This window comes from Falco biarmicus, chromosome 10 (assembly GCF_023638135.1).
Source record: "Falco biarmicus isolate bFalBia1 chromosome 10, bFalBia1.pri, whole genome shotgun sequence".
In the NCBI taxonomy this organism is placed as follows: domain Eukaryota; kingdom Metazoa; phylum Chordata; class Aves; order Falconiformes; family Falconidae; genus Falco; species Falco biarmicus.
Window position 1 is genome coordinate 16,785,187 of NC_079297.1, and position 17,517 is coordinate 16,802,703.

The following is a 17,517-nucleotide window of genomic DNA, read 5'->3' on the forward strand; positions in this document are numbered from 1 at the left end:
TGGGGCAGAGCCTACCAAGCTCTGACGCAGCAGCCAGGAGCGGCCAGGCCAGCAGCTGAGTGCCCGCCCGAGCTCCCAGGAAACAGCAGCACGGGCCGGGCTGTCCTCTCCCCCAGCACCGCTCAGAGAGGGGTCAGGAAAGGGCTAGCTCTGCTGTCCCCACCACACAGCCCTGCTCACCCTCAGGACTAGCAACGGGAGCAGGGCTCTTGTCCGGGGCCCCAGACAGTCTCAGCCAAGGCAGCTGCCCCTCCATCACGCTGCCAGGCAGGGACACACTCAGACCCAGGCAAGGAGCTGTGCGTGCCACGGTACCTTGGTGCTGCTGCCCTGCAAGTGGCACGAGCAGACGGGCTGGCTCACCCTGCAGACACGTGCCAGGCTGTGCTGGAAGCTGAGCTTCTGTCCCACCGCCCACAAGGGGCCAGGACCAGGATAAGGGCCAGTGCTCACCCCCCTCACTGCTGTCAGGACTTACTCTGAGGAAAGCGTGGTGGGTTGTCATTGACATCAGTGACTACAATGGTGACTGTGGTGGATCCAGACAGGCCACCCAGCTGTCCTGCCATGTCCGTTGCACGGATCACCACCTCATACCGGTCCTGCGTCTCACGGTCCAGGTCAGCCACGGCCGTCCGGATCACACCTGGAAACCAGCATGACAGCGTGAACACGGGCAGGTCACAGAGCATCCGCAGTCACAGACAGGGTGAGGCTGGAAGGGGCCGCTGGAGATTACCTCTTCTAAGCCCCAAGTCTAAACAGGATCAGCTAGATCTCCCAGCCTCTCCACATACGGTAGATGCTCCTACTTCACCCATCTTCACGGCCCTTCCCTGTTCTCAGCCCATGCCCAGTTCTGTCTCATATGTGGCAGCTCAGAACCACATACGGCACTTGCACCATCTTGCCAGTGCTGAAAAGGGATGGGCTACCTCCCTTGACTACAGGCGACAGCAGCCTGGGGTGCTGTGGGCCACCTTTGCCACAGGAGCACGCTGCTGGCAACATCTGCTGGGCTCTGCTGCAGAGGGGAGCAAGCCCTGCACAGAGATCATATAAGCCAAAGCTGAGCCCAGGGGGTTGTCAGCCAGGCAGAAACATCCCGAACCCCTGCCACGGAGCCCAGGAATAGCCACAGGCCCAGCCTGATCCCAGCAAGTCTCCACAGCCAACTCACAGGCATGTTGCATGAAACATTTCTGACTGCTGCTGCTACCGTGGGCTGCCAGTAGCTCTGACAGGCTTGAACCCCATCTCAGAGCTCTCTGCTCCTCTCCAGGAAGGCCAGGAGCCGGGTGAAGGACTGCTGGGGGCCAGAGGCACAGGAGCCAGAGGACTCGCTCAGATGCTGGGGCTGTGCTGGGGCCAGCCTCCAGGTTTGCACAGAAAGGCAGCATGAGAGCCCCGGCTGAGTCACAAACCCCCTTTGGCACAAATCTGCAACAGCCCACTTATCTCTATCTGCTCAAGCAGGAGCCAGGCTTGCTGCAGCATTCCTAACAGAACACGGGCACTCTGAGCCCAGGCTCCATTTCACAGGTGCCTCATGGCTCAAGCACGCCTGGAGGGCCCCCCTGTTTGATTTGGAAAATGGGAGGGGGGCAGCACATTTCCCAAAGTCCGTTTGCACAAACCCCCTCATTTTCAAGTGCCCCTCTAAGTTAAGGAGGCCAGAGATGATATACAAGCTCTGTGTCAGGGGCTGAGAATGCACTAAAGACTGTAAAACCTAACAAAATGTATGGTGTATTAGTACTTTTTATGAAATGAAGTCTCTTAAAAAGAAGTGTTTCCAGGTATTCAGTAGCCACCTGGGCTTGGGGGAAATGACCTGGGCTAAAATATAAAGGAATGTAAACCATGAAACAAAGAGTAGTAAAACCCAGAGAACACTGTGAAAGGCAGAATTACTACTTCCTATGTCACCCAGGAGTGTTTAATTTACATGGAAATAAAGCAGAGAAGAAATACTCTAAGAATGGAAGCAAGCAGTGATTCTGCCCTGAGGTGGCACCAGGAGCACGCATGAGTACATACAGGGATACAAGGTCATTAGCGGCACATTCCCAGTCCCACTGTACCAACACCACCACAGAACAGCCACGAATCAGCTTAAAACCCCCTCCAGCTCAGCTCCTTAACATTCCCATAGATAAAGACATTGTTTTCTGTTTCTGTAATTGCTCCCTCTTCCAGGCTTTTCTGTTTAACTGTTAGTTTTACCTCCTCCTACTGTGAACTGCAAGATCTTTGCTTTTTTTTAACCTGTAATCCTGCCTGGAGTTAGAGAAAATGCTGGGGAGTGGGGGTGGGGGTGTTGCTTGGCTGTGGTCTCCAGTGAGGGGGTCCGACCTGGAGGGAACAAGAGGCTCTCCCCTTGCCAAGTGACAGCAGAATCATCCAGTTGCTTTCAGCAACTTGCAAGACAATTTGCTGACATGCAAAGTGAGCAATAACAGAGCATCGCAGCCATCCATGCCACCGGGCCCAAAGCAGATACTTCTGGGCAGCACAACCTGAGCACAGTGGAGAGCTGCAAGGAGACAAGACATGGCTTAGCGGGTGCACCCCAGGTATCAGCCCTCTACAGCCAGCTGGTTGCCACCATTTCCCCGTTCATGTGTCTGATGTGACCTTGTGCACCTCCTGACAAAGGCTATGGGTGGATGGCTCACACCCAGGAGCCACTGGGGCTGTGGCCCAAAGGCAGTCAGAAACGTCCCTAAGCTGAGAGGATGAAATTCACCCCTTTGCATGATATTACAGGTGCAGCAGGAGCTGGCAACACTGTTCTGGAGAGCTCTCTCTCCTTGCTTTCTGGAACTAGCAATTATTCCAACGATTATCATAGTTAGGATCTATTATAAAGAGATAACCAGCGTTTCAGTTCCTTGCAGTTCCCCAGCTCTTGTGGACAGGCACAATATCACCCACCTTCCCTTGTTCTACTGTCATTTCAGTTCTGTAATTACCTGGACTCCCACCACCTTCAGCCCCAGGAATGTGGAGGGGGCTCTGTCTCACTAACCATCTCTTCTGCACTTCCAGCATCTGCCTGTTTACACACTTGTAACTCTCAGCCCTCCTATCGCTCCACACTCCCGGCCATCACGCAGGTGAGATGCGGCACAGAGCGCTGCCAAACTTCTGCTAGGGAGCATGCCAACCTCTCCATGGGAAGGCAGCAGGTGCTGACCCTGTGATGGGGCCTAGGGTCCACACCGGCTCCCTCCTCGACCCTGGACCTGTTCAGAGGAAGGCACTTGACCAGGGGTCCCACCCCACCTCGTCCAAATGGGGTTGAGAGAGTGATGCACGCGCCCCCACACACGCACCCCAGGGAGAACTGCAATCTCCCCTCTGAGAGCAGGCACTGGCCCTGCACAAGCACCCAGGGCTGCACGGGACTGGCCTCAGCTGGTCGTGCTTACAGGCCTTCTCCTGCCACTCCACTACGAATACAAACCCACTATTTCTGGGCAAGCACCATCTCATTGAAATTTAAGCAATTCTGTTAATTAAAGGTGTCTGAAGCATTTTATAATGAAAATGATTCATGTCAGCACAATAGTGATGAATTGGGATGAGAGGGAAAAAGCTCATGCATTCACCAAGGCTGTAATGACTTAACTGAGCTGCCTGTAATAATATAGCTCATAATACGCGACGCAAGATGGGAGGAAAGTGCTCAGGCGCTTCCCAGAACACCTCCAAGGTCATCCATCCCGACAGGGAGCAAGCCCAGGCCATTTGGCATGTGCAGAACAGGCCAAACAGCCCCAGCTCGCTCTGGTTATTCTAGTGGCAGGAGGCAGACAAAATCCTTGTCTTTGGTGAGGGTGCACACCGAGCAGAAACCATCTCCTACCAAGATGTTGTTTGTCCAGTTCATCCTAGGAGAGTGGGGGTCTGATGCAGATGTAGTGCCCCATGCCCCAGGCCTCCAAGAGCTCCAGCAGCACTCTCACCAAGAGACCTGTTCCCCCTAAACTTGCTCAGGCCACACCAGGCTGCTACCCCAACTGTCAGGCTGATTTTGTCTCTTAGGCTGAGGTACCGCTTCCCATTTACTAGTGGCCTTGACAAACCAGGGTCTCCAAACATATTCCACACCAATTCCTTGAATATGGCTCTATGAGTGCTGCCATAGAGAGCCACCAGCAGCAAACATGCATGGTCCCATCTCCTAAGAGGCAGGAAAGCCTCTGCTCCCCGACCCCCAGGAACTCTGCAAAGCAGCAGCAAGTGATGGTGGCAGACCTGCTCTCAGGGCACAGAGACAGAAGAGGCAGGGACCTCTGCTGCTGTATGTTGAAAAGTCCTTGCTGTCATCTCCCAAGATTCACATTCTTTCCAGCCAAACTACCAAACTTTGTCCTTCCCAGACACTGCTAATAAAGCAAGAACCACCTCCAGCTCAGACTCATCTCCCTAGTTCTTGTCAGCATCTGTTATAGCTGAATAATCCAGATGCATGGTGGCATACCCTCTGGTACAAGGCACATGTGGCCTTCCAGCATGATCCAGATTAATCAGTAAAATTACCAGGCAAGGGGACACTTACAGCATCACATATATACCATCAAATCTGCTCAACCAGCAGACACTCTTTGGGTGATAAAAAACAAAGCAGGACAAAGTACTCAGCAGGTAACCGCCTTCCAGGAATCCCAATTACTATGGGCTTTGCTCTGCTCTTGGATACTTCTAGCTCAGATGTCCACATCCTCTGAGACCCTCTGGACAGGTCACCTTCCAGCTGAGGGCAGTCAGGAACAACATGCTCCCTGCCACAAAGCCAGAAAGTAATGTATCATGGAGGCATCCTCAGGAGGTCCCTGGTCCAACTACAGCTCAGAGCAGGCAGTCTTCAAAGGCAGATGAGATTACTCAGGGCCATGCCCAGTCAGGTTTTGAGTATCTCCAAGGACAGAAATGCCACCTTCATGGTGACAAGTTTTCTCTTCCTGCCATTTGTCTCTTTTTACTGTGTATGCCTGAGAAGAGTCTTCTCTATCTTCTCTCCTATTTAGCTGGACAAAACCAGATTCACTCCTCCCCAGCAGCTTGGCCAGTCGAAGCAAATAGATCTCTGCCTCGAGGAGGAGGTTAGCCAACTGCAGATGGGGTCTTAGCCCCAGGAACCAGCACTTCATCCCCACTACGTGCAGAGCCACCCTTCCCATCCTTAGGGCAATTTGGAAGGCAGAAACTACAGGTGGTCTAAGCAAGGTACTAGGCACAAGGCTCAGGAGGTTCATGTCTCTTCAGCAAATAAGGTACAGAGTGAGATCCAGAAATGGAAACAGCACGGTTGCATCAGCATAACCAAGCTAACCAGCAAAGCTAATTGGAAGGGAGCAGAATCACCCAACTATTGTGACTGAGGGATGCTGCAGCCTGCGGATTTCTAACACAGTATCTTTCACAGCAGGTGGCCAAGTCTTTGTCAAACCAGCTGCCCCATAGCTCCTAGGGCAGCACCCGCAGAGACAGAGCAACTGCCACTGCTCAGAGAGGAGAACCTACAGGCTGGAATCAGCCTTCCCCACGCCAGCACTGAGGCACCAGTGCCCTGGAGGGAGGCACCTGCAGTCAGCTCTGGCAGATGGGCCAGCACACTTACCCTCCCTTTGTCCCTTCTTTTAGCAGCTAAATCCCTCGTCACTTCATATTAATTCCCACTGCACATTAGTAGTTATAATTTCCTCAAGATGACTAAACACACAGTTTGATCCCAAACCAGCTGAAGTTCTTGCACCAGTCTCTGAAGAGGACTGTTAACATTCGATCTTGCTAATAAGAGCAATCACCTTAAATAAGCATGCATTCTCTGCAGACCCTCATCACCCATGCTCAGACCCCCTGTCCCTGTGCACAGCTCTGGTAAATAAGCTTCTGGGATGGGGCACAGATCTGTGTAAACCCAAGAGAGCGCGCGCGCACACGCATACCGATTTGTGTTTCCAGGCACCAAGGAGCATTTTTAACAAACTGGCGAGAGCAGCAGAGAAACATGTTCTGCCTCCCACCACTGCATCACACAAACCCAACAGTTCATCAGCCCAGTTCAGCATGTGGCATGATCTCAGCCACAACTCCTCTCCCAGTCCACCCTCACCACCCCAGGACTAGGGCTGTAATCAGTCTCCAAACAGGGCAAGGCTGGCTCTGTAAGGGTCTGTAAGTAAGGGTGAAACAATTAATGGCTGCACACAACCAACCATCAGCTTCACCTCAACTGGCCAGTATTTCTTTTCCTGCTCTCCCTGGCACAAGTACCTCTAAGCCCTCACCAGCTAAGTCTCCAAATCAGGAGACAGGCTCTAGAACTCAGGAACTTTTTAAGTAATCATAAATGTCAGACTGCATTTCAATTAGCCTTCTCAGTCCTTCTGCCTTTTCCCTGCGCACAGCAGAACGTCAGATTTTAAGAAACTCTTCCTTTCAGTAAAAGGCAAGATTCCCACGTACACTCCTGAACCAACAACTGGGCTTTTAAGGAAAGCACCAAGTATCACAAGGCCTGCAGTATTACCTGTTGTGATTGCTCTGTAGCAGTCAATGTCCCTGCAAAGGGATGAACTAGGCTGCTGGAGCCAAGGGCACCAGGTTGTGCCCTCCTTCTGGGTGTCCATTATTTTCAGGTTTCCTCCCGAGGTTGTGGGTAGCAAGCTGTTGCTGGCAACAGCAAGTCTCTGCCGTGCTGGCCACAGATGAGGACGGGCATTGCAAAGAACACAGGAACACACATGAGCAGGCAGGCAAGCTGCCTGTGAAAGAAGCAATCTGCCCCTACAAAGGTGAATGATCTGCAGAGGTACAGAGTGCAGGATGACACAAAGCAACATGAAAGTATGGCCTGTAAATTTAAATGCACACTGATTTCTCCTCTCATGTAAACGCACTGGGAGTCACATACACTCTATGCCTATCTCAGCAATTGAAAAGTCTAAGTTAGAAGGATCCTGGTGAGGAGGGGCTTCCTGGAGCTAGAACAGGAACTAGCACTAAGCCTCCTGCTCCACGTCCTGCTGCGCAAAGTGGGGGGGACGGACGGACGGACACGGCCCCGCAGCCAGCCAGCAGCCCCAGGGCAGGAGAGAGGCTCTACAGCCAGGCTGAAGTGCTCTCACGCAGAAGCAACACCCACCACCAACACATGCGGCTGTTTTCCAACAGAAGCAGCAAAGCACACACAGGGGCTGACTACTGTAGGAGCACAGCCTCCCTCCTTCAGCAGCCACGAAACGGCACAATGTAGCTCCCTTGCTAGAAAGAGCAGTCAAAGATCAGCTGCACCCCACCTGCAAACTGAGGATGAATGGTCAGCACAAAGCCTCAATGTGACTAACGCCTGCGGGCTCTTGCAAGAAACCTAGGGGATATTATCACAGCTAGCAAGAAAGTCATGCCTCCAGAGTTTGTGCATACAAAGCTCCCGATTCATACACCGAAAAAGCCAGCCTAGACCCTCAGCATATGCAGGGTAAGTTCTGGGACCTGGCTTGGGGTACACAACACAAATGCACACACAGTTTCAGTTCCTGAAACTCAGTTCTCAAAGTACAAGAGGTAGTAGCCGGTGTATACGAAAGAAAAGCCCATATGGATCAGCTGTGCTTTTTCTTCACCATCATTCAACACTGTGGAAACTGAAATCATTCTCCACAGCTTTGCGGACACCAGCAAGTGCCGTGCTGCAGCTCCCACTGTTCCAGTGGGGCCATTTAGTTGTTAGTCTCCCTCTAAAAAGATGTTTGTGACAGTACATGAATTCAAGGCTTATTGAGTGTTAGGATTCAGCATAGCATGGCATCAAGATGGTTTGGGTCTGCCTTTGACAGGTCCATCAAATCCAAAATTCCAGCTGAATACTACAGCTAGTAACATCCAAGAACAGGAGACAAGCTTAACAACATACACGCTGTTCATATCCTATAGGCAACTGTGCAAACCACACTTGTACGTGCAAAACTGATGCTATGAAGGACAGTGCGAAAAGAGCTGGTTGTAAAGGCAAGGAAGGAAGAAAGCACACACGCTGGAAGGTGTCACGGGCTTAGGCGGTGTGCAAGGGAGCACTGCATGTATGGACCTACAAGAAAAGGTGGAGAAGAAAGTCAAAACCAAAAAGGGAAAACAAATTGTTCTTCATTACTATGTATTATAAGAAATGTAACATGCCAGGTTTTTACGGTTCTTTTTATGGCCATTAATAACAATGGTGGCTCTTGAGAGTTATGCTGCTACAGGTAATTAAAACTCATGCTCAGGGCACAAGCCAGGCCCCCCAGGGCAGTCAGACCAGGACTCCCATGTGGAGCACCAAGAACTGGTCCAAGTGCAGAGTAGGAGCGGGATGGGATTTGCTTGGGTGGACGTGCTGGCTCCTTGCCACTACCAGAGACTCAACAAAACAATGTCCCCCCTCGGCACCACGAGTCCTGTACTTGCTGCCCCCAGCTCCGCACCCACCCAGGCTGGCACTGACAGCAGGGCACACAGCTCATGCCAGGCACGAGGCCACAGGTGGTACAGGACAGGCTGCAGCTGCATCTTAAGTGGCTGACGGGCAGAGCTGCCCACTGCATTCCTGGTGCCCAGGTAAGGCAGCTGCAAAAGGCTAACTGCAACCCAGATGCCACTGAAGAGTCAGCCCCCATACCTGTTTTAGCGGTCAGATATTCTGGAAACAGATGTGCTCAAAAGGGGCCGAGGACTCTTCTGCACACTGTCAGCAGTTTTGCTTTTATGAATCACAAGCAAGTAGAACAGTAAATCAACAACAACAACACCCCCCTGCGTAGGAAACAGCCAGCTTGAGAATTCAGACACAAAAAGTCAAGGAATCAAGAAGCTTGGATTCCCAGAGTGACATTAATTCTCACCACAGTCCCACAGGGCACATTTTAGTTTATGCCTTAATACAGAGCATTAATGTTTTTGCAGAAAGCTGAGCCTCTGCACGTCTTGGCTTGTGCATTTTGCTCCCAGTGGTCCCTCTTCATTCTAGCAGCCAGGCTTCTACTCACAAAAAGCTGTCTCAGATTAACAGGATCTCACACACACCAGAATTTTCAATGTTTAGCCCACTGTTCATCCATTCCTCACCACCCCCTCCCCGGTTGTGTGTCCCCCCACCTCCCGGCCCCAGCCCTGAATAAAACAAAGCAAATCTGGGAGAGAAGAAAACCCAGGTGCAGCAGCTTCTGGACCAGGAGCGGGTACAGCCCCAAGCCGCTGCTTATGCACTTTCCCCAATGCACCAGGCTCTGCCCAGACAATGGCATTTTCCACCACTTACCCCAGCTCTGCTGTCAGGTGTGCTTAGGAGCTACCAAACTGGAGCTCTCCTGTGACGGCAGCCAGGGCCAGTGTCACAGCCAGGGCTGGGACTGGCTTGCCCATGTGCACCAGACCAGTTTTCAGGAGGCATGTAGTTTGACACAGATGCAGAGGCTCAGGCACACATACCTTCCTTACACTCTCCCCATACCAAAGCCTCCGAACAAATTTCACTCTTACATAAAAACAGCCTTAGAAAACATCTATTAGAACAAACACAGGTCACCCTGACAAAGACTTGGCACTTCAAGGGTCGCTCCCAACCTGTGTCACTGTGGTTTGTGGTTCAGCAATGGGGGGGGGGGGCGGCGGCGGGACAGGACACCCAGCTTTCCAGCAAGAGCTGCAGCTACCCATCGTGCTTGTCCTTTGACAATTTTTCATTAAACTGTGGGTACTTTACTGCATGCTTTGTGCCTTAAATACCTCTTATTAGCATTTGAGTGTCTTCCCTCCTTAGAAAGCTGCAAGGCTGCCATTAAGGGTAATGTGAGTCACACTCCTGGGAGGCAAGGAGAATATATACCCCAGCACCTCCTGGTTATGGTCTACTCTAACCAGTAAGTCAGAGCATCATCTGCTCGGGATTTATTACAGAGGCATTTTACAACAGGCTCTATTATAAGTTATTAAGGAATGGAGCAGCTTCTACTGTTCTTTCATTAAATATTAATAGAACATTTATAAACCGATCCTTAATTTAAAGTGTTACCTTTAATCAAAGCCCTGGTGATAACAATGCAGCCTTTGGTAAGGCCCCTCTGGTATTACTTAAACCTTTCACACTGAGATTTTATACACCTGCAGGTGCACTCTTGCTCTGGGCACAGAGCACACAGAGGAGCTCTGGCTGGTGCAGGCACAGGCAGGGCGCTCTGGGTTGGCAGCTGCAGGTCCTCCTCTGCGGTGCTGCCTGCTGCAGGCACTGCTTGGAGCCAGGCAGCAGCCTGCAGGGCTGCTGAGCTTCCTCTCCACACCCAGTAACGCCGCCGCATGGGTACCCCAGCACCAACAGCCAGCATGGGGGCACAGGCCTGCTGGCACACAGCCGTGCACCGAACACGTGGCCACGGTCTGTTCTCCAGACATCCCACACGGACTGCCCCAGCCCAGCTAGCTGCTGCTCACCTGTTTTACTGTCCACAGTAAAGTGCTGCTCGCCCTCAAGCACACTGTAGACTACCCGGGCGCTGCTCCCATATGTGGGGTCATCAGCATCAGATGCCATCACCTGCATCACAGAGGTGCCTGCAGCAGGGACAAGGAGGAAAACAGAAAGTCAGGGAGGAGGAGAGAAGACCAACGCGAACCTCAGGGCCAGCGGCTGGCAGAACAGGAAAGCAGGGGTCAACACTGATCATTTGCACACGCTGAGGGAAACAAGAACAGCTGAGGCACTGCCTCCCCCCAAAAGCCTGAGAGCCAGGACTCCAAATACTGCTGCAAATGCCCTTTTGTCCTGCAGAGTGGCAGGAGGGACTGGACCTTGGGCCACCTTGGGGCTGCTGTCTAGGCAGGACTGCTCTCCAGGACATCACTGGTCTGAACAGCTTGGAGCTTTTCTCCCAGAGACTTCTGCTGGACCATCTGGAAAAGAGCTAGGGATGAGATGTTATCACCACAGCTGCCCCTTTCCTGTCAGCACTGAGCAACACCAAGCAATTCTCCCGCATGTAGAGGGACTTCCCAGCCAGAGCCTGATCCACTCTGCAGCACCAGATCTCTGCAGCAGACAAACCTGCAAAGGGACAACAGCCATGGGAGAAGAAAGGCTTTTGCTTGCCCAGAGCCAGACACAATCCCACGTCCTCATGCTCTACACGTAGGAGGGCAGGAGGACTATAAATTGGATAAAAGTCCATCAAATGTCTGCAATTAAGTTATTGATTTTCAGCGCTGCCTCATTAAACTGGGTGCTTCACTCCAACTGTCCCTGTGATGGCTTTAATTTGACATCATGTTCAATTTGACAAAAGCAGGATCCAGCACATGAGAACAGGACCAGGAGCAAAGGGGCTGAGATCTACAGAGACAACAAAAGAGAGAAGGAAGGGAAGCCTAATCCTACTTACAGACACCTCTGAGAAAGGAGATGGTGTGGCGAAACACCCATAAGGACAGGCTACCCAGTTCTACCCCTAGCACCAGACTTAGGGCATCTCTGCCCCAGAGGCAAACTGCTGGCACCAGTCACTCTTCTGGTGGGATGAGGTGCAGGATGGGGAGAAGAGCCCTGAGCTGCCCATAGGAGAGATCAAATCAACTGGGAAACTCCCTGCTGCAAAGTACTGCCAGGGCCAAGAACTGACAACGCTGGCAGTGAAGCCAGTAATTTATAACGGACAAGATTCCCCAGCAATGATTGCAGTTAAAAGGTACGTTTTGCTTCAGAGATCATTCCAGGGCACAAGACCAGCCCAAACTGAAGGGGCCACAAGAGCATTTCACAGCTCACACTGCTGCATCCAGCAGTGCTGATCTGCCTCATGCATCTCTCAGGGCTGCTGTGCCACAGGCTGAGGAGCAGAGGTGCCACACTGGTCCAGAAACCCTTCTGTTCTGCAGTTCATTCATCCATAAGCTGCAAAGACAATCTCACAGGCAGGTCTTGGCTACACCTGCGTCACAACTAACCCAGAGCCAGGCTTACTACTAGCTGTCAGCATCTGAGTCCAGATCCATTACATTCTGAAACACCAAAGGTGCAATACAGTCAGAAGCAGCCTGTTCCCACATCACAGTGGGCAGAAATAGAGCTGGAACCATCCAGAATGGAGGATGAGGAGCTCCAGTTCCTGGTGCTTTCCTCCTCCCCTGTCAGGAGACCACAAGCCACAGCCTGCAGGCAAGCCAGGCAGCCAGGGCATTTCTGCACCAGCCCAGCCTGGACTCGGGCAGGAGACGAGACAGCAGAGATAGCAATGCTGCTGCAATGCACATGCTCCCCCAGTACAGTTTGCTTCTGATCTTCTGGAAAGCGTGTTCACTGAAGAAAATAAGCAGTTACCATGGTTGCTTTTCATTCTCTCTGGCTGTCTTCTCAGAGCTGCAGCTCTGCTGATAGCACAAGAATCCCCCTCATCAGTCTTCAGCAACAAGCTAGTTCAAGTCAACTTATTTATGCTTTGCTGTCTCCAGCGAAGTTATGGTGCATCCCTGCCAGGCACATCCAAATTACACTACAGCAACACTAGCTCCCTGCCTTGCAAACAACTGTTTAAGAAATACTGTTGCTGCATTTCCTTGAAAAGGTCTGTCCCACCTCCTCCCGCTGCCTGCCATCATGCAACTCTTTCACCAGTTCTAAGCTAAGGCAGATGATCCCCACTGCATATCCCTTTGGGAACCCTGACATGTTCCATTGGGAGGTTTCTGATCAGAAAGCAGAGGAAGGGATCAGGGAAGGCAAAGTATGTGGCACCAGGGTCTCCAAGTACCCCTCTCCCAGGTGCAGCAGAGAAGCCCGGCTAGGGATGCTGTAGCTGCCAAAGTCTGAGAATCACAAAAAGCACCACCTGCCCTAGCAGCAGGTAGGGCTCCTTCTGTGCCCAGCCCAGCAGCAACCAGCTGAGAGTCCGTGCCCAGTACTCACAGCAGCACCTGCCCCCGCACCTGCACCCACCACCACCACAGGCAGAACCTGCTGATCTTGCATAAACACCCCACACTCCAAGAACCATTGCTCTTGCCTAGGCACCTCAGAGGCAAAGTGTTGGGGGATCCAGAACTCACCCACACGCACATGAGCCCATCAAGAGTTATTTGCCTGCACTCGCCCTGTATACAGTATAGCTTGCATCAGAACCACATACATGCAGGCAGAGCAAGTGCCCCAAGGACTATGCCACAACCCTCTATCCCAGCCATCTCAGTGCTGTCACCCCACAGGGGCCGGTCAGTGATCACTAAAAGGGGGGGGGGGGAGGAGGCTCAACACCAAAAGTCTGCATCAGGCTCTCCACCCTCATGCTGCTTCTCCACAGATGCATTCACCCACTTGCACTATACACCTACTAATTCACCCCTATCTGAGAGCTACACTCCTGGTGTTCCAGTATTTACCTGAACATTGCAAAGCTGCATCAGTGCCACAGTCCAACGGGAAGGCAGGACCTACACCCATCCAGAGGTGGGGGTTTGTTTTTCCATTTTAAGCTATGCCCTGGACAAGCCAGGCGGGTTGCTGCTCTTGGTTTTCCCATGCCAGCACAGAAAGCTCCTGGCCCACAGGGCTGCAGATGCAGGCTGCCAGGTCCCAGGCGTGAGACTCATGTTTGGGAGCAGTGTTTTCCATTCCAGTGTGAGGGAAAACCAAGCAGCATGAGGAGCACTGCAGCAGGACACCCTCAGCTTGGAGGCAGCAGGGTCACAGCACGCTGCCCTTAGGCTGATGGTAGCAGCCCTGAAGGTGGTGAAGGCTCTTCCCTTCCCCACCTGCTCTCATGGCATCTCATTAACAGATGAGCAAAACAAGCAGGTAGGGAACGTAAACACCACTTTGTGCTTTGACTTCTAGTCTGCAAAGATGCAATGCAGCCTGCTCAAGGTCACCTATAGGATATCAGGAATCTAGCAGTCCAACTGTCCGGCATCCTCTCTTAACCCCTACTTCTCCCTTTCCCACCCCTCCCTCTCACTGTAAAGAACAAAGGTCTTGAATTCCCGTTACACCCGATCCCCTCCTCCCCGCAGAGCCAAGCCCAGGAGCGCCGCTCCCGCCCCTGCGCTGACAGCAGTCCCCGCTCTCCGAGCACAGCACTGCCCACAGCAAGTACCGCATGTACGAGTTTTATTTAGTTTTCTGGCAGTGCCTCAGCCATAAAAGACAGGATAAATAAAACCTAAATATCCATCATGTACTGTATAACCCACCTCCCATAACCAGGAAGCCTGAACTCGTATCCAGAGAGATAATTGGACATGTAAAACCAGATAAAGACCTCAGTTTCTCCCCTGGGCAGTCACCCCACAGAACCAACGGAAACCAACAATTTTATATAAAAATTAACGAGTCGGAGTCCATCTCTTACTCTCCTGCTGCAAACGTGCAACCTGGCACAGCAGATGGGACAGGCTGCGCTTCCCCCGGGCAGTCCCGCAGAGCTGCCAGGGAGGGCGGCCAGCCCCTGCCTCCGGGGCCCGGCAGCTTCATCCCTTCCCTGCTTCACGCAGCGGAGCGCCGGAGCCAGCAGCGGAGAGGGGCTGCCAGCCCCCAGCCGGGCCCATCCCGCAGCCCCGGGCAGTTCCGCGCCCCGCGGAGCCCCGCCGAGAGGCCGCGGAGCCGTCCTGGCGCTCGGCGCCGCCTTCCCCGCGGGACCCTGAGCCTCCGGGGCCCGTCTCGGCCGCCCTGGGGGTGCCACGCACTCGCACACGGAAGGCTTGTGGCCCCAGACCACCGGCTGGGCGAGTTGCTGCGAACACGTTCGGCTAAAAGACGTGTCGGCCGGCAAAACGGCGGACGCACCGCCGAGTGATGCGGGACGGCGCTGGATCCCCAAGCGAGCCGCCAGGACCCGTCCCTTCGCCGGCGACGGCAGCACAGCCAGGCGACAGGCCTGCACACGGGCAGGCAAAGCCAGCGCCGCTACATCTGCGCGGCCCCCCCCCGGCAGCCCCCCCCCAGCCCCGGCCCCGGCTGAAGCCCCCAGCCGCTCCCCCCGGCGGCGGCCAGCTCCCTGCCCGGCGGGGCGCCCTCGGTGCGGGGACCGCGGCTCTTCCAGCTCTGCAGACTGGAAAGGACCCCGAGAGGAGAGCTTTGTCATGCAAAGCCACATGCCCTGGACTGATGCCAGCGTGCAGCACTCCTGTCTCGGGGACCTGGTTGCTGTGGGGGTGGGATTTTATAAACAGCGCCGTTTGCAGCTTTTGTCTTGCCCCAGCACATGCAGGGGCCAAAGCACCCCAGAAACAAGCAGACAGGACAGCAGGGAAGAAAATAAACCAGGAGGAGCTTAAAAATTACTGGAGCAGAAGTGAGTTTCTTGCAATCTCAGGAACATCCCGACTTGGTAGAAAGCCAAATCCAACCCAGAGGAGATTCACTGCAGAGCCCTAACGCCCCGCAAGAAAAGCCCGAGGGAGCCAACCTGGCTGTGGTGCAATTGCTCAAATATACAATTAGGGAAACATCCTTTGGGGTGTCTGGCCAGAAAAACCCATTGCACAAGGCACCCCAGCCCAGATGCCAAGCAGGCAAATGTGCTGTCTTGGGGAGCAAGCCAAAGCATTAAATTTAGGGGGCACAGGTTCCCTGAGGGGCTTAGCACATGCAGACGGGATGAGAGGGTGTAGCAGGTGCTCGATGCGCAGGGCAGAGGGCTCAGAGCTTGCACCATGACCAGGAGTGCAGCACTGGAAGGGGAAGGAGTAGTGTCTCTGAGGGCAAACAGACAAGGCACACCCCAGCTACTTGCTGCCCCAGCAGCTTCCAGATGCACACAAGTGTTTTGAGCACTTTCTATCAAGGGAAAGAAAAAAAACCAAAACAACAAACCCTGCCTACAAATGTTCTAGCTGTATGTTAAACAAAGTATTTTTCTCTGCTTCCAGCATGGAGATTAAGCAATTTCTCTTTACAATAATCACTTCTGCCTTCAGCCAGCTTTGTGCTAGAGTTAGGGCTTGACCCCAAGTTTCTGTCTGTATAGCCAAATCGTCTCAAATCTGGATTTGGTGCCTCGCAGAAATAAGGACAGTAAAATGCACCAAGGGAGGAGTGATGCTCTGATGAAAGGGTGCACATTTCCTAGCATGTCCCTCACTCCAGGCTCTGCATGCACCCCAAACTGCCCAGAAGCACGCACTAGGCTGCAGCACCCACTCTGTGCAACCACCAGAGTTGTCTTGCAGGAGGCACTCATGGTGTGCTGGATTTGGGCTCGTGCTTGTGTGTGACAGACAGCTGTTAAGCACACCCCAGGATACTCAGGAAGGGAGCCTAAAATACAGCTAATTTTAGCATCTCCTGTTACAAGGTGAAGCTCCTGCAGTTCCCAGGCTGTTGGCTGGGTCCCATCCTACCTCCTTCTGCAGCTGCAGGTCTCTTCCTTTGGTACTAGGTACTCAGCTTGGGCATTTTGGAGTGATCTGCACTGGGGTGCCCACACAGAGGCCAAGCATCAGGCGACAGCACAGAGCACCCTGCGAGCTCTGAGCCCACAGTTTCTTCTTGAGGTGACAAGACAGCAGTAGGGCTGCACGAGGGTTTGCTGCTCGGACCCCATCCTACAGACAGATTGCTCCTTGGCTGGCCCATGTGCGTGCGTGGCAGCTGGCTGTCCTGACCTGGCAGTAGGCAGAGGGGGTGTTAGTGACAACGCTGCCAGGCAGCACCACTAGCCCCTGCCTTCCTCAGCCCAGGTGGACCCAGTGCCTTGTCTCCAGCAGCTGCTGCCAGCCCTGAGGCAGGGTGAGGCCCTGCTCCTTCTGGGGAGGCTCAGCAGGAAGAGCCCTCGGCCCCACTGCTGCCCCCCTGCCAGACTCACACAGCACCAGGTCAAACCTGGCTCCTCCACACCCCGACAGCGGCATTCAATGGCTCTGTGCCCTGCCGCCTCCAAAACAGCCCTTAGCAGCTGCCCCGTTTCTCCTGATGCCCCAGCAGCCTCAGGCCAGATGAGGTTTCTAAAGATAAATCATTTGAAGCCCGCTCTTGCAGCTAGTCCTGCCACGCCAAGGGGGGCCAGGCAAAACTGTTGGGTCAGTTTCCATTTTGAATGTGCTTCTTCCAAGTGCAGGAGCTCAGTGCCAGCCTTAGGTGGAAACCGCTGACCTCTCCATGGGCATAACACATGCTCAGCCTAGCTCCATGGGCTGGGGTTAGCTCAAAGCACCACCTCTGCCCCTTACAAATCCCAGACTCTGGCCTCACTTTCCTGACCATCTTGCATCTGCCATTTTTGATCCACCAGATAGCAATAGCAACTCACTTTCCCTTTGCAGAGGTTTACATTGAGTCCGGATGAGTTCATGGAAGACAGACACTGAAGTTGACTAAACCCACAGAAACCATACACAGCTGAAGAAATTCCCCAGCTGAAACTGGTCGCTGGCTGGGAAAGTATTAAGAAGAGCATCACACATACTGTGTGTGCGCCGTTCCTCTGTAAGCATCCACTTTGCCCACTGTTCAAGACAAGATCCTGGAACAGAGACACCTTTAGTCCT

General features: G+C 53.2%; 1 protein-coding gene across 3 annotated transcripts in view; it reads right to left on the bottom strand.

Annotated features, from left to right (window-relative positions):
- CDH22 (cadherin 22) overlaps nucleotides 1-17,517 on the bottom strand; it is an 85,995-nt gene that overhangs the window by 31,259 nt on the left and 37,219 nt on the right. For all 3 annotated transcript variants that reach the window (XM_056354951.1, XM_056354950.1, XM_056354952.1), the window contains 2 exons: nucleotides 10,480-10,599; nucleotides 479-646 (listed from right to left, as the gene is read on the bottom strand). In XM_056354951.1, the coding sequence (XP_056210926.1) occupies nucleotides 479-646; nucleotides 10,480-10,599 (288 nt within the window). The remainder of the gene's footprint in view (nucleotides 1-478; nucleotides 647-10,479; nucleotides 10,600-17,517) is intronic.